The sequence below is a fragment of the Ostrea edulis genome, chromosome 5, assembly GCF_947568905.1.
Source record: "Ostrea edulis chromosome 5, xbOstEdul1.1, whole genome shotgun sequence".
NCBI lineage: Eukaryota > Metazoa > Mollusca > Bivalvia > Ostreida > Ostreidae > Ostrea > Ostrea edulis.
The window spans coordinates 88713633-88730898 of NC_079168.1; the positions used below are offsets into that span (position 1 = coordinate 88713633).

Below are 17266 nucleotides of genomic sequence, written 5' to 3' on the forward strand. Positions count from 1 at the left end.
TTTTTGTTCATCATAAAACTCTGTACATTTTGTCTATAACATCACAAATAGATTTTCTTTCATCAACAAACTTTTCACATTTAATCAACAAATGAATTTCCTCTCCTAATGAACCGGAGTTGCATTTGTTACAGATTCGTTCATTCCTAGTAATACCCGAATATCTACTAACTTTAGTCAATAATTTATGAGCAAATATCCGTAATATTTACAGATAGATCTTTTAATATCATTTTAGTTTTACTTTATTAAGATAATTTTCAAAACCAAAGTAAAATATGTGCATAGTTTCCTATTCATCAAGTTATATCGATTATTGTACCAGATTTCAGTGTATTTATCACTGAGTAGTTTCTTTATAATTTTCATGAAATTATATTGACTATAATTTCTGAAATGGTATCCAATTTTAGCATATTCTAAAACCTTTTCTACTAGTGTGTACCATGACAAACAATTTGTTATTGAACTACAAAGATTTATCACACAGATTTAACACACAATTAACACACTTACGTTGTTTAAATTCATTTGGGTTTTCAAGTCTGTACCAATAACAGTCTGATTAAAACCACCCCCCTCCTCCTGACACTGGATACATGTAACAACATTTCCGAGTTATTTTTATCAATTCTATAAACTGATTTTTTAAGGATTTATTTTACTGTCTAGAGATGTGCAGTAAAAATGATTACATGTGGGGTTTTTTAAAACCATATTCTTCGCCCCAAGCACTCTGCATTAGAAGTCAAACGTACGGGTCTTTTCGGATGAAGGACTCTTTTACTCAACCCAGTTAAAATCTTTATGACATTTCACTAGAGTAAAGATTCTTACAGGGACGAATATAAATCACATAATCAATATATATCACATAATCATTATATATCACACAATCAATAAAAATCACATAATCAATATAAATCACATAATCAATATATATCACAAAATCAATATAAATCACATAATCAATATACATCACATAATCAATATACATCACATAATCAATATAAATCACACAATCAATATACATCACACAATCAATATAAAATACATAATCAATATAAATCACATAATCAATATACATCACATAATCAATATACATCACATAATCAATTTACATCACATAATCAATATAAATTACATAATCAATATACATCACATAATCAATATACATCACATAATCAATATACATCACACAATCAATATAAATCACATAATCAATATAAATCACATAATCAATATACATCACATAATCAATATAAATCACATAATCAATATACATCACACAATCAATATACATCACATAATCAAGTTACATCACATAATCAATATAAATTACATAATCAATATACATCACATAATCAATATACATCACATAATCAATATACATCACACAATCAATATAAATCACATAATCAATATAAATCACATAATCAATATACATCACATAATCAATATAAATTACATAATCAATATACATCACATAATCAATATACATCACATAATTAATATACATCACATAATCAATATACATCACACAATCAATATACATCACATAATCAATATTTACCCCACCTCTGACGAGTTAGTGCGGGGATCCTGAATAGTGATTGGCTCATTACGGTCACGTGAAGACGTGGGATATTCTATCCCAGGTCACCGTCAAAATTTATACCAGGCGTCCTTGCGAGTTATTTTTCTTGTTGCATTTGTCAACAACAATGGCGGCCAAACGGTTTGCAAGTTTGGCAGCAGACGAGATCGAAAAAAAGAAATTACTGATTAACTCCAAAGAAACTATTCGAAGCAATCAGAAGGCAGCTCGTTTGTTAAAGGCCTACTTAGGAGAACTCAATCAAAATCAAAATTTCGAAGAATTCGATGCCGTTCGCTTGAACGAAGTGCTTTGCCATTTCTACATGAATGCACGAAAACAGGATGGTGAATTTTACAAGGCCACAACGTTTGAAAACATGAGACATGCGATCAACAGGTACTTGCGGGACCCCCCATATAATAGAAAATTTGATATTCTAAAAGATGACGAATTTCGCGATGCAAATGTGTCATTCAAGGCTGCCCTGGCTGAGCTAAAACGGATAGGGAAAGGGAGTGTACAACATCATCCTGTTATTAACGAGAGTGACCGTCAAAAACTGTACGAGTCGAAGCAAATGAATCCCCAAACCCCGTACGGACTTTTGAATAAAGTTCAATTTGATGTAAGGCTATACTTTTGCCGGAGATCTGTAGAGAACATGCATATTATGCCAAAATCAACGTTTGAGGTCATGCAGGAACCAAAATCAGGACTGAAATATGTGGCGAAATGTACAGACGAATTAATTAAAAACCATAGAGGTAACGACAGGGAAACCACCTCCGGTGTGATACCAGAATCCCCGGGATCTCCATTCTGTCCGGTAAGATCTTTTGAAAAGTATATTGGCAAACTCCATCCCAGTTGCTCAAGTTTATGACAAAGACCAAGGGATTCGTTTGACGATGATGATGAAACTTGGTACTGTAACGTGCGATTGGGTGAGAAAAAACTAGCATCATTCATGTCAAAACTAAGCCAGGACACAAATCTGTCACAAATCTATACCAACCATTCAATAAGGGCCACTGGTGCTACAATTTTAACCAAATGTTTGTTTAGTCCATCACAAATAATGGCCGTGAGTGGACATAAATCAGTACAGTCTCTAACAGTCTACCAACGATCGAACCGATACCGAGGAAAAAATCGCCATGGGACAGGCAATGGGGCAGAGTCTTGCACCGCAGAGTTTTAAAACTGTCGCTGCTTTACCGAGCATTGCAACACTTGCTCTACCTCCACCCGAACCTGTTGGAGACACTAGCCTGGTGACATTACCTCAGGAACATGGTGATCATGAAGCGGTTGCCGAATTGCAGGGAATCAACATTTCGGATCTCTTTGGTGACTTTAACTGTGATCATACTCTACAATCTCAAACAGAAACCAGGTTTTCGAGTGTTCAGACCAGGCAAATTATGCCAGCTTTCCACGGATGCACAATAGGGACAATCAACTTCAGCATTAACATATCAAAATAATAACTGTGAAAATTGTAGTGATTTGTGTCATGTTTTGCCAGTTCTGTGTTCATCACGTTCATATCAATTTGAATAGACTGTGATATCTGTTTAATGATGTTATATTTATATCTGTTAGTGTTCTTATTAAATTGTTATATTTGAATTTTGTATTCTTCCTTCAAAAAGGGTGCGACATGAAGCACATAAATGAATTGGCTAGGTTATAGGATTGTATTTCCTCTCAATAGCCTGGAATTAAACCCAGCTCTCTATGCAACATGTGCAATGCAGGGAAAAAATTATGGTATGATTTTGTCTGACCACAAAAGCTCGTTTAAATACAGTCGTCTTTGAATAAGGAATATTTATGGTATGGTGTTGTCTGTAGTTGTGGTATGCAATAGCCTCATGCATATTATCAAAATAGGTCATCGGTGGGGTAAATTCGTTACCTAGTCATTTAGTGACCTGGTACGGGATGACACCAGGTCACTAAATTTTATACCGGGCTCGGCTACGCCTCGCCCGGTATAAAACTTAGTGACCTGGTGTCATCCCGTACCAGGTCACTAAATGACTAGGTAACTAATAATATCACATAATCAATATACATCACATAATCAATATAAATCACACAATCAATATAAATCACATAATCAATATACATCACATAATCAATATACATCACACAATCAATATAAATCACATAATCAATATAAATCACATTACAAGTTCAAGTTCTTTATCATCCTTGAGCCAAACGGCTCACTAGAAACAGAATAACATAAATATGGTATATACAGACATCACACAGGAGAGTATACATAAATAGAACAAGAGCTAAATTAAACATCTCTTTTTAAACATGCTAAATACAAGTATTTACCTAAATTAATCAATTCTTTGACATTTTGAACAATTATTAATTGAACCAGTTTGAAGGTACTTGACCTTTTAAAATAATATCTTTTTATATATTTTGATCTCAGTTCATTATAGAATGGACATTGAAGAATGAAATGGAATTCGTCTTCTACAACATACAAGCTACATGTTTCACAATACCTATTGTTTTTTTGCAATGCCATAATGTCTTCCTTTTTCAATATTTAGATTATGAGATGAAGTTCTAAATTTAGTTAAATATGTCTAATATTTGCTATCGATAGGTTTGCACAGGTAATAATATAGAAATTGTCAATGAGGTGTTGATATAAGAAACCTTAAGACATTTTACAAATATCATTAAATATCTGTTGTTTTGTAGTATCAAATAGTCTTTATTCAATAATAGAATATATAATTTTATCAGGCATACCACTTTCAAACATATGATTTAATCCCAAACTACTTAATTGATATTTACAACCCATTCATCATTATGTGACAACATATATTTGTAACATGACTTAAAAATACAATTATCCCTTCTTCTGATTTTCAACCAATATTTAAAAATTCTTAATAACCTATAAATTCTCAGCGGGAATCTTCCCAATTCACAATATACTAAAAAGTTACAAGTGGATTTTTTAACACTCAGCAATCTTTTACAAAACATTAAATGCAGTTTTTCAATTTACGTAATCAATATAGATTACATAATCAATATAAATCACATAATACAGATTACATAATCAATATAAATCACATAATACAAAATACATAATCAATATAAATCACATAATACAGATTACATAATTAATATAGATTACATAATTGATATAAATCACATAATCAATATACATCACACAATCAATATAAATAACATAATACAAATTACATAATCAATATAGATTACATAATCAATATAAATAACATAATACAGATTACATAATTAATGTAGACTATTGAGCCTGTTGAATTCAACTGGAAGTTGCACATTTTAATAGAACACGTATATCCTGGTATATATTTTGAATTATCTAAACGTGGTATAGAAACAGGATTGAAATTCTCACTCTGTTTATTTGTAGACAGTCATTTTCCCCCGGTCTTATTGATACCGACATGAGAAATGTAATTTCGTATATACACTTGGCTTGTTAAAACACTCACATTTTGAATCATATTGAAATTTAATCTCAGCATGAATTTTCTCGAGTTGAAAATATAAATTATAGATTAAGGATTACTAGTACATCAATGTGAATTTTTTACTTAAGATGATCGTGAAGCCTGGTCTCAATGATAAGTCCGATATAGGCCTATATACAATACAAAACAGTAGCATTGATATAGTGCCCCACTTCAATTCTAAGTCACTGCCAGAATACTTCCTTCCTTGCTATCTGGGAAACACGTGACCTATAAAAAAATCTGAACACGCATCAATCAGTTGCAATTGCATAAGAGTTTTTGTCGGAGTTTCCAGCTACGCGAAGGATCATGGCTTTCGTGATTGTTTTCATCGGTGTGTGGACTCTGGTGACCGTTCAGGCTAAAGGTATAGTTTTGTTTTGATACGTGTTGAAAACTGTATTACTCATTCTTTGATATATATTTGACATTTCATTAGTGTCATTGTGATAAGTGCAAGGGGGGGGGGGGGGGGGGGGGTTGATACGTGTTGAAAACTGTATTACTCATTCTTTGATATATATTTGACATTTCATTAGTGTCATTGTGATAAGTGCAGGGGGGGGGGGGGGCGCCACATGTACAACGTGCCAGTATTTGCCGAAGCCATGCTTCATAATTATCTGTAGAGTGTTCTAAAGTATCTAGTTAAAGTTTTACTTCGTCGATTTGCCAAACAATTCAATTTTCGATCAAAAATGAATCTAACATCCATTCTATACTTATCCAAAATTTAACGCCACAGACGACTTGTGAGCGACGTAGAAATATTTTCATAATTCGCTGATACGTGTAGTTGTTAGATAATGAAAAGAAAAAAGAACTTTCGTTCCTATTACATTATTTAAACCCGAACTTGGGTATTCAACGTATAACGAAAGGAAATTTAACAATTTTGAATGATTAAAATCAAGATAAATGTTTATTGATACCTAATGATGAAATTGAAATAGATCAAATTCACATGACTGGTAAATGTCTTTGCACTTAAAACTTTTTGGAAGAGTTATCCACCCTTGATGAAAATAAAATCTAATTTTAGAAAAATATCTGCGGTAGATTATTAATTTTATTTCATATTTTTATAAAGAGAAAGTTTATGTAGTATTTTATCAAGAGGCTTGCATGAAAATAAAAGAATTTTTGTTTCAAAATATTTCAATCCTCCTTATATATAGATCGACTTCTTATAGACTTATCCCGTGTGGATCCGGATTAGAATAGGTCTTCAGTGTCCCTTGCTTGTCGTAAGAGGAGACTAAATGGGGCGATCCTTCGGAAGAGGCCCCGTGTCACAGCAGGTGAGGCACAATAAAGATCCCTCCCTGCTCAAAAGCCGTAAGGGCCGAGCATAGGCCTAAATTTTGCAGCCCTTCACCGGCAGTGGTGACGTCTCCACATGAGTGAAAAATTCACGAGCACGACGTAAAACAATCTTCAATCAATCTGATAGACTTCAATGTAATTTCAATGTGAAATAAATCAAAAAGTAATCAAATTTTGGATTATTTTTATTTGATAAACCCTTCAAAATGATACCATGACTACAAAAATCACACCATCCATTTATTTTACTAGATATGATGATTTTACATTGAATACATTAATTGAGACTCCGCATTCTTATGAAATCTTATTTCTCAGTAATATGTCAGATTTACCGAATATCTGGTTTTACATAAATCAACATTTCCCAAACAAGATAAAGATGTGTTGCAAAGTTGGGTTCACAAAAATCACACATTAGATTTGATAATTTTACATTGGATATCTTAATTGAGACTCCGCATTCTTTTGAAATAATCTTATTTGTTCAGTAATGAGTCAGTTTTACAGAACATCTGGTTTTACACAAGACAAACATCCTTCCACATGATAAACTTACTTGTGTTGCAAAGTTGAGTTTTTGATTTGACGCAGAGTGTCAGATTAGGCCATGGAAAGTGAGACAAGCTCACTGTTGATTCCAGTCTCCCGTCTTCACTTCGTGTGTCATTATGTTGTGCTAAAGTAAAACATCTTCAGGAGAGTTTCCGAGTTACCTCCGGAACACCGTTTTATTCTAAATTTGCACACTGTAGTCACGTGATTTAGAAGTGTTGATAGCCCTTGATACTTCCGGTGCAGACGATACAAGAACAGCTACAGTGTATATTGTATGAGTTTTCGAACGCAATGTAATGTGCTGCCGAGGGCAAGAATGCAAGAAGAAAGAGAGTTCAAGGGCGTTAGAGCACGAGCGAGAGGGTGAAGGCCATCGCCCCAATAATTAGAGAGATGGGGGGGGGGGGGGGGGGGGGATTTGTGACGTTGGAGCAGAGAATGCAATGGCAGTTTGTGGTCTGTGGTAGGCAAAGTTAACCTCTATTATTCATGTTTGAATTTTTCTGAAGGGCAACAGAGTTATCAACACTTAGACGGTGGTTCATCAATGTTCGAACTGAGGATCTAGCTATCAACCGTTTCGATTTGATTTCCTTTCGGTTTATTTCGTTTTTGGTAAATTTTCTTTCATTTGGTTAGGGTTGATTTCGTTTCGCATTTTGCAGGTACCCCTAAAGCTATATGGTCCGATGTTTAAAGAGTTATTAACTTACTCTTAATTTCATGCTTGAAAACATTTGCATGTAAAAGAAAAGAGCGAGAAGATTGTCTAAAAAGTAAATATAGCGGGTACGCATGCCGCTCGTTAAGTCTGTTAGGTCTTTTTAAATAGACCCACGCACATGGGGGGGGGGGGGGGGGGGGGGGGGGGGGGGGGGGGGGTTCCAACATGGTATACTAGTATAGAATCCATCCGCAACTATCTAAATTTATGTTTGAAAGAGCGTAAAACAACGAAATTTGATAATTTTATTTCTTTGAAACTTAGGGTCCGGCGCTGTACAGTAACAATTAAAGTTTACACAGATAGACCACCGATGATCTTCATATTTGTGGTAACACAATGAGTTTATTTCCTGTGATTTACATGCTATTGAAAATGGTGACGTGGAATGCAGTCCTAAACCCTCTTGAAAATGTTCTCCCCTTTGGAACAGTTATAATTTACGTCGTATACTGTAAATGTATTCATTTGGCTGTGTATTCTATTTAGCGCCTTTGGCGGAACGCAGCTTCCGCTAAATCAAGTACATCGCTAAATGCCATCCGTAAATCTAGATGTTTAAAGTAATTCAGGAATGCGCTAAATCAAATCTACGCCAACTTGTTGAAAAAGCGATTTCCGCCAAATATCGTACACGCCAAATATAATACGTTTACAGTATCTTGTAATAAATAATGAAGTTCAATATTCAAATATTAAAAACATAACGAAAACGCCGGATAACATCACAAAAGACATTTTAAAAAGCATGCATCCTTGCAAATTGTCAATGTATTATGAATGGTTGTATCCTACGTTATATTTTCATAGAATGGTTGTATCCAGCGTTATATTTTAATTATCATTAATAAACGTCTTAATTAATCGTTAAGTTTTCTTTCTGACGTTTATGGTTTATATTTGTAATGATGTTGTCTTTTCACGGATGTAATTGAATTTTAGGTGGGTTTTTCTGTTTTTTAAACATGAAGAAAACGAACGACAGAGAAGAATTTAAACGAAATTTCCTGTGTTGAAGTGTTTGGGCAAGTGGTAGGAAATCTGACCGAATGCTAGACTTAATTCCGACCAGAATTCATTGTGTCACCTGATAGGCTATATAATTCTCAAAATTATCTGTATAAAGAAAACTATGAGCCACTTTGTAATCCCTTCTCACGGACATCTACAATCTCTATAATAAATTGCCGTAAGGGTTGGTTGTACTCTGCGTTAAAAACACGATTGTATCCTGCGCAGGAATGGTTGTATCCAAATGAAGTTTGGCCACGGTGAGTAAGTCAGACTACTGATAAATAAGTTGATATCAAATTGGGTTCAACAGTATCGATTAAAGACAGAATTTCGCAAATTCTACGGAAGTAATGATCAAATTTGCAAATACGACCGGTCATCAGGTTGGATGTCAGAAGTGTTTCATACCAAATGTTATATCTTGACTACAGATTACTCCACTTACGAGAGCTCACGGGGGTGTCACCGGTCAACAGGGGATGCTTATTCCTCCTAGGAACCTGATCTCATCTCTGGTGTTTTCAGGGTCCATGATTGCCTTGCTCTTAATTTGTATTTTTTTAGGGAGGGGAGGGGGTTAGGATTTATGAGATTGAGCTCTTATCCTTAGACGAATTTGACTCCACTTTTTTGGCACACTGTTTTTCCCTGTAATAGCTCTAAAACTTCATTGTTATTTCGCATTTCAAATATTTCGGTTGAGCATCACTGAAGATACACTATTTGTCGAAATGTGCATCTGGTGCATCAAAATTGGTTCCGAATAAGTTTTACTTTATGACCCCTGGGTCGAGGCCTCTGCTGGTGGACTGTTAGTCCCCGAGGGTCTCTACAGCACAGTAGCTAAGTACTTCGTTACTAGCTTGAAAATACGAATGTATATCTAATTGCTGTTATAAAATTTAGAAATTCATTTCAAAATTAAGGATTATCTACCTCACGCATAGCTCTTATCCTTAGACGAATTTGACTCCACTTTTTGGGGCACACTGTTTTTCCCTGTAATAGCTCCAAAACTTCATTGTTATTTCGGATTTCAAACATTTCGGTTGAGCATCACTGAAGAGACATTATTTGTCGAAATGCGCATCTGGTGCATCAAAATTGGTACTGTATAAGTTTTACATTGATCACTTTTGTCATTTTCACCTTTTTTATACAATCGGACCTCCAACTTGCAGAGAAAATAATTTTTGTCGGGGGTAGTCATTCATCTTACTTGTTGCTTTCACTTGGATCCTTATTTTCATCTTCCCGGGTTTAGAATCTAGAGGTTTGCTTTTCTTCTTCGGTTGAATCATCACCGAGTAGCTGAGAACCAGAAAGGATAGATCGATCCTCGTGTGATGTCATATGTTCTTGCAATTTTTTTAAATGAAATTAAACTTTGCGCATGATAGAAATAAATTTTTCAGAGGAATCTCATTCACTGGATAAAATAAAAATAAAGAAGGTAAATTATAATATTGAAAGTGAATTTTTTTTTATATTTTCTATAGATAATCAATTATTTATAATGGAACAAATGTTGTCAGGGCAATAACTCCTATGCTGATATTTCCTCTACTGTACGTCTATTATACATGATATCCTTAACATCTACAATTAATTTATACATATTTATATATTAGCAGTTTTTCTAAACTATTGACATTAAAAATTTGTAATTTAAACAAGTTTTTATCTATTTTTTGTTATTCTGTTTTACGAAAGTGTGATTTTCTGATGTTGACCTATACTTCTGTTTTTGTATGTCTGCCATCTTTAAAAAGGTGGCAAGATACATATTTTCTTTGCTTATTAATTAAAATAAGCTAAATTGAGTTTTTCAACCATTAATATTTATAAGTCACATGAGGATAGAGCAACCTTAATATGCCCAAGAATATATGATCCCTTGTTAGCCATTATTGGAAGTAATCAAATGCACAATGCTCTATCACTCCCAAACATTAATACGTGGTAGTCTTGGGACATTGAACCATAAAGATGAAATAGAAGATAACGAATAGTGATCAATCTCACAATTCCTATAAGGAATACAAAATATAGAGTTGGACAAACACGGACCCCTGGATATACCAGAGGTGGGATCAGGTGCCTAGGAGGAGTAAGCATCCCCTGTCGACCGGTCACATCCGCCGTTATAGATAAAGATAAAACTTTTTTTTTAAATCTTTCTTTTGTATTTTCAGAATTTCAAATTGGAGGTGATTTAGAGCTTCCATGCAATGTCACAGCTTCATTTACTCGGGTAAAATATTTGAATACTTTGTATCTGTCTTGACTTGTAAAATAACATCAATAAGAAATTAAATTGCCTCGCTCTTTCTATAACCAAGCTTAGTCTAATTCTTTCCATGTTCCACAGTGATGGGCAGTAAAATAAAAGTTCACTGTAATATCACAAGTAAACCCCTGACTGCAGACGGATGTATTGAAAGGCTTTAGTTTGATGTTTACCTGGGTTTCATTTAAGGGGGGGGCTTTCCTTTCTTTTGGGGGGAGGGGTGTATGCGCCCCAAACATTTTCGGGAGAGCATATAGTCGCTATCGTGTCTGTTTGTCCGTCCGTCTGAGCTCATATCTCCTAAACCTTTCATAAGTGATCACAAATTTTCCTTGGGTAACGTAATTTTGGACCAAGTCTCTCATAGTTCATTTTGGAAAGTTCAAGGTCTCTCAGAACATATAAAAGGTCCTTATTTCAACAGTTTTGGTATAAAAGTTCCTTATTTCAACAGATTTTGAACATATTTGGATCATATATCACACAAGTAATAGGCAAATGATTTTTGGACAAAGGTTACGCAAGGTCATTTTGCAACGGTCAAGGTCACTCAGAACATATGCTTTATATATATAAAAAAAATTCATTTCAATAATATTTCAACAGTTATTCATCACCAAAACGGAGTTCGTCAAGGGTGCTCGCTCTCCCCTTTTCTCTTCCTGCTCGCTATTGACTGGATAATGCATATGTTGACGGTCAAAACAGCAACAGGAATCCAGTGGATAACTTTCAAGCAACTTGACAATTTCGACTTCGCAGATGACGTGGCACTAAGGTCCCATACCCAACAACAAACGCAGGAGAAGACCAACAACATAGAATCCACTTCAGCGCAAGTAGGCCTAAACATCAACAAGGGGAAGACCATGATCTTCAAGGTTAAAACCGTCAGCAGCGAACCAATCAAGCTGGAAGATGAGATACTAGAAGAGGTGAAGTCTTTCACATACTTGGGAAGTGTCATCGACAAACTGGGCGAAACTGATGCTGATGTGAGAGCTAGAATAGGAAAAGCCAGAGCAGCATTTCTACAACTGAAGAACATGGAATTCCATAGAGCTGACTCTGCAGACCAAGATCAGGCTGTTCAACTCAAACGTCAAGTCAGTTCTTCTCTACGGGGCTGAAACATGGAGGACAACAGTGGCAACAGTCAAGAACGTCCAGACCTTTATAAATTCTTGTCTGCAAAGGATATTCCAGTTATACGGGCCGAAAACCATCAGCAACAAAGACTATTTGGCAGCGAAAAAAACAACTTCTTAGACGACGCTGGAGGTGAATTGGTCACACACTCCGTAAGCTAGCGTCAAACATCACAAGACAAACGCTGACCTGGAATCCCAAAGGCAGGAGAAACAGAGGCCGGTCAAGAAACACGTGGCGCTGAGACCTCGATGCTGACACCAACAAAAATGGGATACATCTGGAGAAAGATTGAACAGGAGGCTGTTTTTAGTCAAAAACTTCCCGATCGCCAAAAATCTGTGTCAATGTTCTCTGCTTCTGTCGCACGTAGAACTATCATTTTAGTTTAGATTTGTTCCTGAGAAAATCCTTCAAATGTTGATATAAGTTATACATGTATGACAATTTGTTATTGTTAAAGGTGTTACTTACTCGTTTGAATTTTCTTGAATTTTCCCTTGTGTTGACTTTCGTCGCCCTTCTCTCCCCCCCCCCCCCCCCCCCCCCCGGGTAATATATCATGCCAAAGTCACGCGATTCGTCACCGTGATACAGATTTCCCTGATTTTCTTGAGAATAATAATCAGCACTGTGCATATTTTTCTTCTTAAATTTCCAAACACAATTGCAGTTTGCTTGGACCAAGCCAGGATCAGTTATAGCGGAGTGCAGAAGTAATAAACTAAACATAAACGACCCCAGAGCTCATGTGTCGACCTCTCAGACGGACAGCAATTTCCGAGAATTGGTCATCCGAGGAATCAGCAACCATGACACTGGGAACTATACCTGCACTGTTTACTTTAATGGTAGACAACCAAGCGAAACGGTATACATCGTCAATGTTGTTGGTAAGATTTCATTACGTTTATTTGAAGCTTGACGATTAAAATGAATTAAATTGTGCTTACAATATCTAATAATGCTAACAATCCTTCATAACATACTTTGAATGGCTGTCAATCTTGATATGATTCAATGTTTTTCTACGGCAAGCAACATAGGTTTATGTGACCAGTTGTATTTTTGGTTTTCAGAATTAACGAGTACTATGTCTAGCGCGGACATAAAAACGGATTATACTCCCACAAATATGAAAACGACAAAGGATGGTAATGTCTTGTTTACAAAGGATGGTAATGTCTTGTTTACACCAATTTCTATACAGTTTTGTTTGTTTGTTTTATAATGAAATCATCGTAAGATTTACTCTCCTCAGTCAGCATGTCAGGGAACATTTACTTGAGGTTACTTAGCTCTTACTACGTTTCTATCAGGCATCCAGCAGTTCAAAGTGGCACCTCATAGTGTATCAGCCGCCTGGGGGTTTTCCATGAAATAAAGTTCTGTCCATTTCAAGTGGATTCTGGTCACAAGAATTTAATCAGTCATCCAAAAATTACTTTGTTAAACACCACTCTGATTCCATGCATAAGTACTTTGAAGTTGAAATAAAAAACATGGTAGAGTTCCTCATTGACAATATTTCCGTTGTCTTTGGTGATCAGGTCTTCCAACAGTCTGTTGGAATTCCCATGGGCACGAATTGTGCTCCTTTGTCAGCTGACCTGATTCTATATTCATATGAAACAGAATTTATTCAAAAACTTCTACGTGAGAAGAAAAATATCTTGCTGTGACCTTCAATTCGACATATATATATACTGATTCTTTATGTAAAGTTGTTTTTATATCTTTTCTCTTTTATGTTATAGCGCCAATAAATGGAGAAACCAAACAGCGGTGCAGCTACGTCAACTTTGTGTTTCTTTTTTTATTTGACATGTTTTGTGTTTCTATATTTTTATATGTATAATTTGACAAATATCATGACTTTGATATGGTACACATCGAGTTAAAAATAAAAAAAAAAATCACCAAACTCTATGCTCTTTGAGCTCATTAATGTGCAAGACAATGCTCAAAATTATAGTAAAGTAACATAAAAGAAATATAAGATGAAGCTGAGTACAGGTGCATGTATGACTCAGTGATGAAATACAGTACTGCTCTAAATCTTTACATAGTTTACATACTCAAAGCGAATTAAAACCATTGGATAAAACATAAATACCATCAATTAACTCAATTTATACATGCGCGAAATACTAACTGGGAGAATGAGGTGGAATGCCATTCACATAATGTGTTATTATTAGTATACAGAGGTCATAACTTATTTACAGAAACAAGTTCCTGTGGGCAAAAGTCATGGACTGGAAGGTGGGACCACAAATCAATCAGATGTTGCCAGATTTCTGTATATGGTGCTCTTTACAGCTCACTATGAGTGAAGTCTATCTTATCGCAGTTTAGACACTGTTTTCCAAACTTCTCTCGTTAGCTACGAGGGCTGTTCGATATGTAATGTGTATTGTACCACAGCGCGATAACGCTTTGCACGATTTCGTGAATGATGATACTCTTGAATAGCTCTATTCAATACTTTTCCAACGGTATAAACACGAGCCTTCATCTCCACATAGTTTTAAACTTATAGTCATTTCAATAGAGCCAGTCGTGAACACTGTTGTAAAAATGGTTGGGAAACGGGTTGAAAATATTGAAGAAATTAGAGCTTATATAAAAGTTTGCACAAAACTCGGTCATTCGGTAATGTAGATTTTTACTGAATTGGGGAAAGTTTATGGGTCTTATAAGGTATCTTATGAGACAGTTCGTAGATGGAGAAAGAAATTTGTGACTGGCACAGAGTCCATCAAAGATGCAGCAAAATCTGACTGACCTGTGACTGTAACAGGCAAGGCAAATGTCTCAAAAGGAAAATAATTGAAAGTGATGACAGATACACGATTCGTAATATTGCCAAAGCTGTTGGCATATCGCTATCGCGGGTGCATTTCATTTTGAAGCGTATATTGAAAGTACGTAAGATTTTTGCCAAATGGATCCCGCATACATGTATTTTGACAGATGACCAAAAACGGGTACGAGTACAAACCGCTAAGCAATTGCTCAAAATGTTTCCCAAATTCGATCAAAGACAATTTGCAAACATTGTTACTGGTGAAGAAACATGAGTTCACTATTTCGAACCAGTGAGAAAACCTGGAAACAAAATATGGACAACAAAACACGGTAGAAGGCCTTTAGTTGCCAAAAGAACCATAAGCACAAAGAAGGTTCTTTATTGCATATATTCTTCTCATGTGATGGTATAGCCGTACAAATTCCGGTGCCGAAGGACAAAAGTGTTACAGGTCGGTATTACCGAGATGTTATACCAAAAAAGCTCAAGAAATATCATTATAAACAACGCCCTGTGTCAGGATTTAGGCATGTTCGTCTACTTTATGATAATGCTCCATCATATACATCTGAGCATGTAAAGCCATTTTTTAAGTAGGAGAAGGTTACCGTCTTGCCACACCCACCATACTCTTCAGATCTAGCCCCATGCGAATTTTTCCTTTTTCCAAAATTTGAAAAGTTCTTATCTGGTCGCCGTTACAAGTACCGACAAACCCTTGGCTCAGCCATCAGTCAGTGCCTCAGAGGTCTACCTAAATCAGCGTACCGTGACGCATTTCAGAGATGGATTCAGAGATACAAACCGCGGAGAATACTTTGAAGGGATGTACGAACCGCTGCTTTAACCACTGAGCTACGATTACAAACAAATCGATCGAAACAAATAATTTCATAAAACATTTTAATCGACATCTTGTGATGTAGTGTCATAAAGGGTATAAGCTTTAATGTAGTGAGCAACCTTAATTTCTTTATAGAAATTCCATACTTGTACTTACTATAACCAATCTAAGCAACAACAAAAAACTCCAACTGTTAACAACATATCAAGAAAAGGAAGAGGGAAAACCGCAAGATGATGTCACGTACGAAGTTAATTTTGCTCTCAGGCAGTCGATCGTCACCATTTACCACCTTCTGGATTCCTCCTTGTATGAGAAAACTGCTTACTCTACTTTCAATAACACTTACGAACCACTCAGTCACTAGTCTAGTCCTTCGTACTAGTACAAAAGCCTATTAGTATCACTACGTACAAAATAAATATTACACTACCTCGTAATTCAAGAAAATATCTAGTAATAGAGATATCATCTCGAAATCACGAGAGAAGATCTCGTAATCACGAGAAATGTATCTTGCATATCATGACTATTGCCATTTGGTCACGTGATGTCTCTGTATGTCAACAATGTCAGAAAACTTACATCTTACATCATTACTTTATGTTAAAAAATTAAACTATTTAATGAATGGGGAAAAAATGGATACAGTACAAGCAAGGAAATATTTATCTCCGTTTTTATCATAAATACAGCCATGCAGCGATACCCACGCAAGGCTCCTGATGTATTGCAGAGTCTATGTAAAAACATAAGCCCCAAACACTGTATCATAAACATCTTATTTGTCAGAATTCAAAATCATTCGGATTCGTGGGGGACGCCTATCTAAAATAATTTCATATCCTAAATTTTGCAGCCCTTCACCGGCAATGGTGACGTCTCCATATGAGTGAAATATTCTTGAGAGTGACGTAAAACAATATTTAATCAATCAAATTTTCTGCAAATAGGAAGAAAACACTCCTCCCAGATTCCCCCATTAATACTTGTCTTAAAGGTAGCCCATTAGACTAAAATTTTATTTAATGCCTCGTTAAAACACCTCTTATAAAGTATGATTTCACTATCGAAAGAGTGATACAAGCTCTCAAGTATTTTACATGAATTTTTTGTGATTTATTTCTGCAAATATTTTCTTCTCCTTGCTGACTCAGACACCATTTCATCTCTCTGCTATTACATATTATCACTGCATCTTTGATATATAAAAAAAGGTGCTTTGTTTGCAAATAACATACTCTCAAGTCCAAATTTCGCTGTGATTTGATGAATAATATGAATATTTAAGGAAACATGCCTGAACAACTCAGATAAACGTTCTAATTTTTCAAATAAAAATAATAAATATATAAATGTATTCGGTATATACATAAATACAAAGGATAACCCGTGAAAGCT

General features: G+C 35.3%; 1 protein-coding gene across 2 annotated transcripts; it reads left to right on the top strand.

Annotated features, from left to right (window-relative positions):
- Positions 1-5371: 5371 nt before the first annotated feature.
- On the top strand, positions 5372-14136 carry LOC125652148 (uncharacterized). Of its 2 annotated transcripts, none has more exons than XM_048881140.2 (5): positions 5372-5515; positions 10966-11024; positions 12883-13102; positions 13289-13387; positions 13967-14136. In XM_048881140.2, exons 1-5 carry the CDS (start codon positions 5458-5460, stop codon positions 14065-14067), a joined length of 537 nt encoding a protein of 178 aa, XP_048737097.1. In that variant the 5' UTR covers positions 5372-5457; the 3' UTR covers positions 14068-14136. The 2 variants fall into 2 exon arrangements, with proteins under 2 accessions (XP_048737097.1, XP_048737098.1); XM_048881141.2 differs by having other exon boundaries at positions 13289-13363.
- The last annotated feature ends 3130 nt before the right edge of the window (positions 14137-17266 follow it).

What these genes read in the sequence shown, in the direction of transcription:
- LOC125652148 (XM_048881140.2), top strand. Translation starts at nt 5,458, where the DNA reads ATGGCTTTCGTGATTGTTTTCATCGGTGTGTGGACTCTGGTGACCGTT. An exon ending in ATACATCGTCAATGTTGTTG is followed by an intron (nt 13,103 to 13,288) that starts GTAAGATTTCAT and finishes TTTGGTTTTCAG; the next exon opens with AATTAACGAGTACTATGTCT. An exon ending in TGTCTTGTTTACAAAGGATG is followed by an intron (nt 13,388 to 13,966) that starts GTAATGTCTTGT and finishes TTTATGTTATAG; the next exon opens with CGCCAATAAATGGAGAAACC.